We start from the raw sequence: 12944 nt of genomic DNA on the forward strand, positions 1-12944 counted from the left end.
ACTCACAGAGATCTGCCTGCCTCTGCCTCCCGAGTGCTGGGATTAAAGGCGTGCGCCACCACACCTGGCTCTTTTTCATTTTTTTTTTTAAATTTAAAATCTTTTCCTTTGATAGAGACACAGTAGTACACATTTGTGATCCCATTATTCCAGAGACTTTGACTGATAGTGAAAGTCTGACTGGCCCCTAAAAATAAAAAGATTTGTCCCTAACTGGGACAAATACTTCTTTTTTTTTCCAGATCTAATTTTTTTGTCATGCACTTTTTTAAATTGAAAAATAAAATCATTCATATTACATCTTAAATTGCTATCCCATCCCGTGCATCCTCCCAATTCTCCCTCCCCTCCCGCTTTCACCCATTTCCCCTTCCCTTTGACTGTAACTCTTATTTTTGTGTTTGTGTGCATGCATGGGTGCTAGTGCTCTTGGAGCACTGTGTGTGTTTGTTTGCATGAGTGTGTGTGTGTGTGTGTCTGTCTGTCTGTCTGTCTGTCTGTATATTTCTGTGCATGCATGGGTGCTAGTGCTCTTGGAGCACTGTATGTGTGAGTGTGTGTATGCATGTGTGTGTGCTAGTGTGCTTGGAGCATGGTGTGTGTGTGCATGCATGGGTACTAGTGCTCTTGGAGCACTGTGTGTGTGTGTGTGTGTGTGTGTGTGTGTGTGTGTGTGTGTGTATGTAGCTGTGTGCATACATGGGTACTAGTGCCCTTGGTAGCTAGAGGAGGGCAGCAGATCCCTGAGAGCCTGAGCAGCCTGAGTGAGCCTGAGATGCTGAGAACTGAAGTGTTTCTCTGCAGCCACAGACCACAGTCATAACTGCTGAGCCATCTCTCTGGCCCCCAAGCACTTTATTAAATGCACTAGTTTTCAACTGCAACATGAAATCTATATAAATGTATAAACTCCGTGTCACAGGGCTCCTTGTCAGCACTTGGAAGACTGAGAAAGGAGAGCTCTGAAAACTTGAGGCCACCCGGGCTACTATGGTATAAGATCCTGCCTAAAAACAAAAACAAAACCCAGAAAATATCGGGCTGGGGTGGAGTTCAGTTGCTATGAAGCCCTGGGTTTAATTGCCAGCACTTCGTAAATAGGGCATGGTGGCACATGCTGGCTGTCATCCTAGTGCTCAGGAGGTAGCAGTGACATGACATCTTGCCACAAACAAACAACCCAGATTTTTAAAGGTTTGATTAATGCATTATTCTTGCTATCTACATATCCTGGTTCCTACAGATTATTTTTTCTAAGGCTGTAAAGAACAGCTGTCCACAACGTCTGAGAAACGGACTTTACCCTGTGGACAATACTGTTAGACCACGGTGTGTCCCTAACGATTGCCCAATCGCTACACAGCTCCTCTTTTCGCCTGTATTTAAAAGGCAGTCACAGCTGTGGCAGTCAGGACAGTTTCCTTTTCCTTGACTAGAGGGAAGAAAAGACTATTATTGTTTTCTGGCTAAACAGGTTTGCAAAGCCAAGGGAAGAATGGATTCCAGGCTAGCGTTAACCATGGAGGAGCCCGTTAAGAAAGACAGCCTCAAGAAATACAAAATCCTGTGCGTGGTGAGTGAGTGCAGTTGTTAATTTTAGTCTTACAAGCTTGGTGGCAGATGTGAAGTGCACGCCTTTCCACCCAATGTTTGTTTGTGTTGCTATTCGGGTTAAAATGTTAAGTAAGTAATTGTGACTTTATCATTTCTAACTGTAATGCAAGCTAACATAATTAATTACATTCCAGCAGAACTTTTAATTATAACAGGTTTGTATTCCGCTAGGAGACAGAAATCTATGAGGACGCTTTGCTGATTTTTTTTTCACCATGTGTTTATAGTTAGAGCTCAAGACATTTTTGAACGCTACGAATGATTGTAAGAGCAAGGACTTACTGACGGAAATCACTTAGCACGTAGGTTTTAAGGAACTGTTGATTTTTATCTTATTAACTTACTTGCATTTATCTTACTTTGCTTCCTTCCTTCCTTTTGTCTTTTTATGTGGTTTATCTTCCTTGTCCCAAAATATAAATGTTAAAAAGGCTCCTTGCTTTTATTAGTCTGTTTTTATCCTTCATCATCAAACAGGAGAACTGGGGGACTCTGTCCAGCACCCTGATTTCTCATGGCACATGCAAATGTGTGCTCCGGTTTTCTTTCCCCATAATGATGAGTTCCTTTAGCAGCGGATCCACCTTTCCCTGCCTTTCTGGCTCCAATTGAATGTCCCTAATAACAATACAAGGATGTTGGAGTTGGTTTGGGTTTTCTTTGTTTGTTTGTTTTTTGGGTTTTTGGGTTTTTTGGGGGGTTTTTTTGGTTGTGTTTTTTGTTTTGTCTTGTTTTTATGTTTTCTCCCCTTACTTCCTTGACAATATTGAAATGCTCACATCTAAGACTTACCTGTCTTTTGGCTGACTTACCTTTTCCTTCGTTGGATGTTCCTCATTTCCTGACATCTTATCCGATGATCTTTTCTTTAGGCAGTCTCTGTGTTCTCCTCTGTCACTAAGCCACACCTTCCCCCCAGCCCAAGGCACATTCTCTGACTTCTTGCTGGGTCATCCTTAACTTCAGCTGTCTCCTGCCTGACTGCTCACCCTGCGTCTCAAGCCCAAAGCAAATGCAGGAATTTTTCACATCTGCCTTGCTTGCAGCTTTCCTCTGACTCCACCAGGCCAGCACATCTCTCCACTCCTCAAACAATGCATGGGCCTTGAGCCCAGCGACTACAGTAAACTAAACCTTCAATAAATCCCCAGTGGTTTATCTTTCTAGGAGTTACAGAGACTCCTTGCAGCTTTCATGCTATTATCTATGCCATCACGTCAACTCAAGGAATCAAAATACCTTGGGAGCCAAACTTGGATGCTTTCTGTATTTTTCTGTGTTTCTTTTCCTATTCCTTCTGAGATACCCGTGGGCACCCACGCAAGCATAGGTTTTATCTCATAGACACGTCTGCCTCATTTCCTTTTCTTTTCTTGTCTTCCTTCCTTCCTTCCTTTCTTCCTTCCTTCCTTCCTTCCTTCCTTCCTCCCTCTCTCTCTTCCATTTATTTATTTACTTACTTACTTACTTACTTACTTAATCACTTTCCAGCCTGCTCCTAGCCTCCTCCCTCCTCTCCTTGAGACAGATGCTGCAGCCACAGGGGTATTTCCGTCTTCTCTAGCACTGCACATCACCAGGCACATTCTTTTGATTTGGGTTCTGGGAATTGAACTCATGTCCTTGCGTTTATAGGGTAAACCCTTTGCTTACCAAACTATCTCTTTAGCCTGGAGATTTAAAAAAAAAAATCTTTCTGTCATTTTTGTTTGTTTGCTTGTTTGTTTTTTGTTTTTTCTTCTTCCTTTTGTATTAGGAAGTTTGCTATTTTAAAACCAGATCTCAAAAAGGACCCTAATGGTTCCTTTTTTTTTTCTTTCCTTTTTTTAAAAGCAAGTTTCAATTAAATTTTTAAAGGTTTCAGTGGGTATTGTGGTGCATGCCCGTAATTATGATATATAGAAGGTAGAGGCAGTAGGGTCAGAAGTTCAAGGTCATCCTCAGCTACAGATGCAGTTTAAGGCTGGCTGGCCTGATCTCCAAAAGACCGTAAATCAAACACAAAAAAACAAAACAAAATACTATTAAAGGTTTCTATATATTCCTCTTACACTTTATTCAGTCAAGCTGATGCCAAATGTTGGGTTCTCAGAACCTTTTCGGAGTCCAGAACATTTTTTTCCTACTTTGTGTTCAGCATAAGGTAACTTAAGATGCATGTGGACATTAAGAAGGTTTAAATAAATTACACACTGAAGAAAGAAAGGAAGGAAAGAAAGCACAAACACCTGCTATAAGGACAAAAGCCTGAGAAAATATAAATTTTAATATTACAAAAATTTAAAGCATAGTAAGGATAGACAGTGACTTTTAGCAAGTATAATAGAAGACAGCACACAAGGTGTAACAGTCTGTAAATCTACAATACACTTGGCTTACCATAAGGAGCTGACCAAAGCCGCCTTTTGTGCTTTCCAATAATCCTGGTAGGGGCTGTCTGTGCCTCTGCCTCCAGAAACGCTGGAATTAAAGGGGTACACCACCACTGCCCTCTAATGCTGTTCTTAAGTAGTTGTTTCCACTCAGTGCCCTCCATTGAGCAAATGTGCATTCGGAGATCTCTCACTGATAATTGGGTGCAATTTGAGACTTCATGGGAAAAGCTACGGTGCGGGGCACACCCCTGCCGCAGCACATACACAGAAGGCCTGAAGACAGGATACTTTGGGGACTTTGTTTTTTGTTTTTTGTTTTTTCCTTCTACTCTGTAGGACTCAGGGATCAAACTCAGGATATCAGGCTTGGCAGCTATCAACACACACACACACACACACACACACACACACACACACACACACACACCCTCGCCAGACCCCGTTACAAGTCTGTACAGCTCACACAGCCCCACTAGGTAGTGTTCTTCTTGCTTGGATTCATGGCTTAGGTAAAAGAGAGAATCTGGTCACCCCACATTTGATCTGATTGAAGCACCGAGTCCCCCTGCTGCACAGCTTTGTCGGACAGCAGTGACTCCAGTGACCAGAACAGTCTCTGGTCAAGAAAAGCCTCCAAATCATGTGAAGTTGTGTGTGTGAACTGAAGGGCAAAGTAGACTCTCTCAGTTAATTGCTTGTACGCTGTATGTTGACACATGTTAATCATTTTCCTGGTCTTCGGGCTAATTAACAATGAGACATTTAGGGATTGCACCGTTCTACTGGATGTCAGAGTAATCTCCTACAAGTACTCTCCAAGGGGAAGCCTAGTCAGGAAAAGGGGAAAAAGTGGGAAAGATGGAGGTAAATAGCTCCCATGGTTTTAATTCCTGCCTCTGTCTCAGCTTGGAATTAAACTTAATGCATTTGAATTATGAAAGTGTGTGCATTTGGATGTCTATAATAAGCGAGATATGAAACATTTTCTCATGGGGTTAGGATGCATCTCAGTCACTTGTCTGGCACGCATGACGTCCTGGTTTTGATTTCCAGGCATGGTGGCAGAGGCCTGTGAATGCTTTAGCCTATGCTACATGAGAACTTGTTTCAAAAGCCAGATACAAATCAGATAAAATAATTATTTCCCCCAATTTCTTTTTACCGGACACTAAGTATAACAGTTGTTGCACCTGGTACCTTTTGTAATTAGCATGTTGCAGGACTATACTTTCAGGGATCATTTCTATAGTTCGTAATTAGCATGTTGCCTGCGCTTGAAGAGTACTTACCTGTCATTTGGTTTATAGTTTTAAAAAGCCACAGAACTTATGACTTCTCCTTCTCTCTAACAGGTTCTTCTTGCTTTATTGGTGATTATGTCGCTTGGATTAGGCCTGGGACTTGGACTCAGGAAGCCTGAAGAGCAAGGTATATACCCCAAGCAGTTTTAAAAAACAAACAAACAAACAAACAAACAAACTCCAAACCAGTCTCTTCTTTCTTCTGATTTTAATTCATTCAAACTCCCAAATCCATTTAAGAATTGACACAGTTCTTCCATGCAATATGGGAACATGGCAGAGTTTTTGTTTTGTTTTGTTTTGTTTTGTTTTGTTTTAAAGTTAGTATTAGCTGGACAATTCCTGTCATTTTGTGGTCATGGCCTGCTGTATCTCTGGGGGGCATTACTATTTCTGCTGGAGTGAACGCTGGCAGGCTGTTTTAGTGGTATCCTTCTGTGGTTGAGGCATACAGGTGGGCAGCATTTCTTGACTACCCTACCCTCTTAAGTGCATAAATTGGCTTCAAAAGGCTAATCTCCTGTTGTCTCAGCCCTTCCTTCCTTTCCTTATTTCTTCACGCCTACTGGCTTCCCAGAGCCACTCTTCTTCCTTCTCTTCCCTTCATCTCATGTTCTCCGCTCTTCTAACAGCAGCTCAGCCTCTGTCTGCCAATCAGGGCCTCTTCAGCCTTGTTCGCCGTGTTCAATATTCCTTGGCATGTCGTACACTCAGCTCATTTATTATCCATTCTTGTGCCTGATCTCTTCTGCTGAACCCAAACCCTTACTCATTCGCAATGTGTGGATTTTTAAATTGTATACGTATTCTTACGTTCTTTCAAACTTATTGTCATGTGTGTACTTTTTTTTTTAAACCTGCTCACTAAAAATTAAATGTTGACTTGTGTTCTGTGCTTTTCTAATTAGTATCTAGTGATGAAGAGGACAGACAAAAGTCCTTTCAGGAGTGTACATTTCTAGGCTGAGGGTGTAGCCTCATTGGTCCTGTTGGTCCAGTACTTGCCTAGCATGCGTGAAAAAGCCCAGGGGTTGGTCTTCAGGACTGAATTAATTGGATGTGACAGGGCATAACTATGGTCCCAGCCCTGAGAAGGGAGTAGGTGGAATGCTCAGATGCTGAAGGCCGTAGTGTAGTGGAGGACAGGGGGAGTTTCAAGGAATCGATAATGAGAGAAAGCAAGAAAAAAGGGAATGAACTGTTGTCAGGCTGGTATGTGAGAATGCATGTGGCTGCAAAGCAACTCCTGAATTATAAGCTCAGGGAAGTGAACACGTGGGGTCACTCTCCAAGGAAGAGTATTCTAGGTAACCAGAAACAACAAATAAAAAGGCCTAAACCTAGGGGCTGGAGAGATGACTCAGTGGTTAAGAGCACTGTCTGCTCTTCTAGAAGTCCCGAGTTCAATCCCTGGCAAGCACATGGTGGCTCACGACCATCTATAATGTGATCTGACGCCCTCTTCTGGCCTGCAGATGTATATGCAAATAGAGCACTCATATATATTTTTTTTAAAAGGAAAAAAAAAAAAGAGTCTAAACCAGGAGAATGGCAGCTGTGCCCCACTGAACGGGTAAGAGGAAGGGCACGAGCTGGGCTTACCGGGGCCAGAGGGAGGCAACCACAGGATGGGATCAGCCAGGTAGAAAAGCGAATCCATAGAGGGTGGCATATCAAAGCTTGGTCTTGGATTTGGATCAGAGAGTTCAAGCTGAGGAATGAAATAAGCTGATTTGTTCCCAGCTGTATCGTGAGCTAAGGCTGCTGTGTTCTGAACATGGAAGAGTGAGTGTAGATGCAGAGGGGACAGTTACCACCCTCCCAAACCTTGTCTCAAAGCAGTGGCAATGTATATTTGAATTCTGGAACCATTTGCATGGGTTGGAGCTCATATATTAACAAATGGGCTATAAAATGAAAATGAGTTGACTCAAGGATGACCCTATTTTTTGTTTGTTTGTTTGTTTGTCTGTTTTCTGTTTTTGCATGAACATCTGGAAATACTAAGCTTTCATACTTGAGCTGGGGATTGGGTGGAGGTGGGGCTTTGGGCAGTACTAGTTTGGATAAAAAGATTCAGTTGCTCATTTTTGAACATGTTAAAATTGACATTTCACTTAGATATCTGAGTGGAGGCAATGAGAAGGGCGTTGATATGTGAGACTGGCTTCAGGGGAAACTTTTGCCTGGACACACACTTTTGGTGATATCAGCTTCCTGTGTGGGACTCAAAAGTCATTTGACTGGAGGAAATGAACTTCATCATCTTGTCTTCCTATTCTCCTTCCTTTTTAAACTTTTTTTTTTTTTGGATACATTTTGAAATGAGTAGTCTTGTGCACTTACTGATTTTTGTATATGAGGCAAGAATACAACTGGGTCCATTTCTCCCTCTGCAACTGATCAGTTGTCCTAATATAATGACGCTCAGTATTATTTCATCAGCACCATTTGTTTTAGAAGTTTTTTATTAAAAAATAGAAAATTTTTATTAATGTAATATCTCTATGGCTATGTCTCTTTTTCCCACCATTTTACTCTGATACACATTACAATGTTTGAAAGATAACAAAGCTAAAAGATCACTTTTGTGTGCTGGGGCTGTAGCTGGTAGACTGCTGATCTTGTATGCTTATGGCCATGGAGTTTAAGCCTTAGCATCTCATAGCCCAAGTATGGTGGCATATGCCCCAGTAGTCGGGAGGACTAGGAGTTCAAAGTTACCCTTGGCTGTTTAGAGTTTGACACCAGTCTGGGCCACATGAGGCCCTGTCTCAAAAATGTAATTTTGAGTGACAAATAAATAAAATTAAAATTATGTCATGGTTTCCAAGGAATGGAGATAATGTTGGCAGAACTGAATTCACCCAACCATGCTACTATGTACTCTTTGCCTTCAAGTGACTTTCTGGGAATAAAAAGCAGATAAGGAAATTGTAGATAATAAGCATTTAGTTAGTCCGCACTCAATCCACAGTCAAGATAAATTATACATAACTTGTCACATACTTGGCTCAGGAAACTTCAAGGAGGAGGGACAAAAGAGTCATTAGAATCAAGGGTCGGGATGACTGTGGGGAAAGTGTCCTCTGGACCTACAGTGGCTGTTGTACTGCCTAAAAGCTGAGCAAGGTCATGATGATTGTCAACAGGCCAGGATGGGCTACAGAAGGGAGGGAGGCATTGGGGAGAGGGTGTGAGTCCCTACTCCCAGCTGAGAAATTATTGACTACTGATGGTTGATAAGGAGGGCTTATGGTGTTCAGAACCCTTGCCCTGCATGCTGGGAGTCCTTCTTAACTCTTCATGAAAAACAAAAAACAAAACCAAAAATCTTCTCTCAAAGTTTTCTTTACTTTTTCTAGATTGTATTTGTGTCTTCTTTGTGTACACTGCTGTTACCTTCCTTCCTTCCTTTAGACTCTGTCTGTCTGGGTTCGAATCTCCTGCTGGATTTGAAAGTTTCCATCCACTCACTCCCTGGCACTTATTTTTCTGGAGCAAGTTTCTAAAATACAAATCTAAGTTGTCTTTTTTTTTTTTTTAATGACCTCTCCTTAGCGCAGCTGGGCCTCATGAGCACCTGTCCTCACACCTTTTGAACTATTCCTGTTAGCAGCTCCAAATTACACATTGGCCTCCTCCACTTTGCTAATTTGCAAACGCCCCGCCCCTTTCCTGATACTCTGTGGGGTCATCCTACTCCTTTCCCCCTCCCCCCTTCCCCACCCCCTCACTAGTTTTGTTCTACTCAGTGGCCATCACACTTGTGTTTATACACTCACGTCTCTCATTCAGTGCAGCAGCAGCAGCAGCAGCAGCAGCAGTCTCATACTGAACTGTAGACATCCTCCATCTATAGACATCCTCCATCTAGTCTTAGCCTGCACAAACTGCTTCTGTGTGGTTCTCACCTTCCAGGGATGAAAGGCTGGCTGACCTCTAAGTGCTGCTGTTGTCCGCCTTTCCTTTGACAGGCAGCTGCAGAAGGAAATGCTTCGACTCTTCACCCAGAGGACTGGAGGGTTGCAGGTGTGACGCAGGATGCTCGGGCCGAGGAGACTGCTGCTGGGACTTTGAAGAAACCTGCGTGAAGTCAAGTATGGGTTTTCACTGTTCGTTCACTAGTGCGTTAGTTATGCAGCCGTCATGCTGGCATCACGACCTTACACTACGTGTTAGTTTCCAGGGCTACCATAACAAAGTACCACAGCCGAGGTAGCTGAAAACAAAACAAAACAAAACAACAACAGCAACAACAACAAAACCCCAAACAACGTCCTTTCTCTCAATTCTGGAAGCTAGAAATCCAAGATCCTAACATTGGCAGCACTGACTGAGGGACAAGGGTCTCCAGCCTCGTTTCTAGGGCCTTGTTGGTCATTGGCAAGCTTTGACAATCTTTGACTGGCAGTGTCACAGCTTCAGACTCTGCCTTCAGTGTCACATGATCTTCATCTCCTCACATAGCCTTACTCTCTCTGTGTGTCCGTCTCTCCCCTTAGTATAAGCAAATCAGTTGAGAGCATATCTGTAATCCCAGGACTCAGGAGGCCAAGCAAGAGGGACTGGGCCAGACTGGGTTCTACAGTGAAGGTTTACCAAAGGACAACAGCAGCAACAAAACAGAAAAAGGGAAAACGGTAGAGAAAAGGAAAGAAAAAAAAAAAAGCCAGGCATTGCATTGAGGATCGTCTTACCTACTTCACTTTTCTTGATTCTTTGTGAATAATTTGCACATATTTCCAAATAGAATCATATTTGCATAGAACAGAAACTAGGGCTTCATGATTTCTTAAGAATGCACGGTTCTGAGCTGGTGCGGTGGCGCACGCCTTTAATCCTAGTATTTAGGAGGCAGAGGCAGGTAGATCACTGTGAGTTCAAGGCCAGCCTGGTCTACAAAGCCAGTCCAGGACAGCCAAGGCTACACAGAGAAACTTTGTCTCAGAAAAAAAAAATGAGTGCACAGTTCAACACATAGCATCTTTCTGAACATCTATACAAGGTAAACTATTATCATAATTAACAGTACAAAACACAGGAGTCCACACTTAGTTTGACTGCAGTCGAGGGTTATCTGTACAGAAAGTGAAATGGGGTTTCCATGGAATTCTAGGATTCTCCTGTCACTTCTGCCACAGCTTTCTTTTCTTTATTGGCTGTCCTTAGACAAGGCTGGGCCAGGCTGCTCTTGGATATAGTCATACTGCGTTAGTGCTGGCGAAGCTTCACGGTGTGGAGTTCCTACACTTAAGTGGGAATAGGATCGGGGCTCAGACCATCCGCAGACTCAGAGTACAAGTTCATCATGTGTAGCCTCATTTCTTTCTGCCACCCATACAAGGAAAGGGGGGCTGCAGCTTCTTTTTCTTTTGTGCAGTGTATTTTCATGTATTCAATCAGATGAATCAGGGGTCTGGCCGTATCGGAACAGTACAGGGAGGAATGCGAGGCATTTGTGGTCTTTGCGTTGTGCGCCTCGGCACTCAGAACCGCCCTGCACGCTCTTTCAGCTCAAGTGTGGACGTGCAATTCGTTTCGTTGTGGGGAGAGCAGGCTGGAGAGCAGCCTCTGCTCCTGCGCGGAAGACTGCTTACAGAAGAAGGACTGCTGCGCCAACTACAAGACCGTTTGTCAAGGTAAGCGGGGGAGGTGCTGGTTACCGCAACGCTGGCTTTCTCAGAGCTATCCTGAGCTACAGTGATTATCTTAAGGCAGGAGAGGATAGGTAGCTCGTAGTCCACACACAGGAAAAGGTGGAATGTGTTTGGGGTGAGATGAAATGTGCTGTTTTTAAACTACCAGGACGGCCTAATAATTGTTTATTATCAGGCCTATAATTATTATTACTTCGGTCAAACCCACTAGCAATCAATCAAGACACAGACACCTGTTATATTTTAAAATAGCCTTAGTTAACCTGGGACAAGGCAAACATTAATCCTTTGGGGTTTAGTTTTTCAAGACTGGGTTTCTCTGTGTAGCCTCGGCTGTCCTGGACTCACTCGGTAGAGCAGGCTGGCCTCAGACTCACAGAGATCGCCTGCCTCTGCCTCCCTGAGTGCTGGGATTGTAGGCGTGCACCACCACTGCCTGGCTTCCCGAATTTATGTTCTTAACCAAAAATAGAGAAATCAAATTAGATCTCACGTTTTGAAGTAAGAGACAGAAGCCAGAGTGTAAGCATTGCTACAGCTGGGCTCTCTAATCTAAAGATGGAAGACACAAAATATGTCTCCCATAGCCACAGGAATTTGAATACAAACCCAGTTTGTAGTGCTATGGTGGTGGTGGTGGGGCGTGTCAGGAAGTGTGGCCTTGCTAGAGGAAGTGTGTCACTGTGGGTGGGCTTTCAGAGCTAAAATCCCTTTACCACTTCCAGGTTGCTCTGCCTTGCTTTTGTAGTTAAGGCTGTAAGCTTTCACCTTTCTGCTCTGGCTCTGGCTGCCGTGTCACTTGGGTCTAAGCCTCCCTGCCACAGCAAATCCATATTCCTCTGGATATTTAAGCCCAAATGAAATCATTTCTTCTAGAAGCCGTCTTCGTCGTGACGTTTTATAGCTCTGACAGATTACAAACCAGAGAAGCTCCCATCTAGATGTCTTGGGCGAGCAAGGGGTTTCGGCTGCTAGAGCGCCCGGTCCCCACTGGCCAATGGCTGAGCTCAGCTCTCTAGGCGGCTTATTGGTCAGCAGTGACTACTACTAGGACAAGCCATGTTCCAAGAAGCATATTCTGTTTCTCCACGAGTGGGGCGTGTTTGTAACTGTTGTGTGTTTAACACAGGGATGGAGCCATGCCCAGGGACTCTTAATTAAGTCCTTATTCATGACTTTTCCGTGAAAGCAAAGCAAAAAAAAAAAAAAAAAAAAGGGGGGGGGCGTGTAATCCTTGGGGCTCCATCCTAGCATATGACCATTTTATCCTTCGTTCATGTGATTCTTACCTGTCTTAGAAACATTACTCAGTATAGTCCAGGAGTATTGGTATTATATTGGTGTATGAGTCATTTTATATGAAAAATGATTTAAAGTAACCAAAACTGGCCTGAGTTGGAAGCAGTTTCCAAATACTTCTTAATAGTGACTATTGAGTCATAAAGTTTTTTGTTTGTTTGTTTTTGTATTTAGAAAAGCAAGTATGGTTTCTGGCTGGCTTAGCTTTCCAATTCCAATAAATTCCAATAAATAGAGCGTTATTTTCTATTGTCTTTATATTTTCCTTTCTTTGGACACAGTTTTGGGTTTTGGATTGTAAGCCTAGCCTTTAACAGCTGAGCCATCTCTCCAGCCCTTGACCCTGTTTTGTAACTTTAATATTTTATTGAAAGGCTTGTGCTGAGGTCATGTAAAATTTTTTTAAATCTGAGTTTGTTGCTTGACTGTAACAGGAGTAGCAGTTGTTACAAATATATCGAAGTTTAGCCTTATATACGTTCATTAGTCTTCTGGGGCTGACCGCTTGTTTATTTTCAAATTAAATTTAATTCCTTCTCACTCTAAAGATATAGATTTTTAGATTTAAAAAAAAGTAGCTTCAGAGAAAAGTTTGAAGGAATTTGAATGATTTTGGAGTAGGAACTTGCTTGTGGCTTTTATATGTTGGCAAATTTAGAAAGCTTTAAAAACAAGGATTAATTTCTGTCAAGCAG

At 42.8% G+C, this 12944-nt stretch overlaps 1 protein-coding gene across 2 annotated transcripts in view; it reads left to right on the top strand.

Annotated features, from left to right (window-relative positions):
* The first annotated feature begins 1388 nt into the window (after positions 1 to 1388).
* Positions 1389 to 12944, top strand: part of ENPP3 (ectonucleotide pyrophosphatase/phosphodiesterase 3) — a 72445-nt gene continuing 60889 nt past the window's right edge. For both annotated transcript variants that reach the window (XM_084777977.1, XM_084777978.1), the window contains exons 1-4: positions 1389 to 1573; positions 5342 to 5417; positions 9268 to 9390; positions 10807 to 10932. In XM_084777977.1, coding sequence (XP_084634103.1) covers positions 1496 to 1573; positions 5342 to 5417; positions 9268 to 9390; positions 10807 to 10932 — 403 coding nt within the window. In that variant the 5' untranslated portion in view covers positions 1389 to 1495. The remainder of the gene's footprint in view (positions 1574 to 5341; positions 5418 to 9267; positions 9391 to 10806; positions 10933 to 12944) is intronic.

This window comes from Acomys minous (genome assembly GCF_964271855.1).
Source record: "Acomys minous genome assembly, chromosome: 3".
Classification (NCBI taxonomy): domain Eukaryota; kingdom Metazoa; phylum Chordata; class Mammalia; order Rodentia; family Muridae; genus Acomys; species Acomys minous.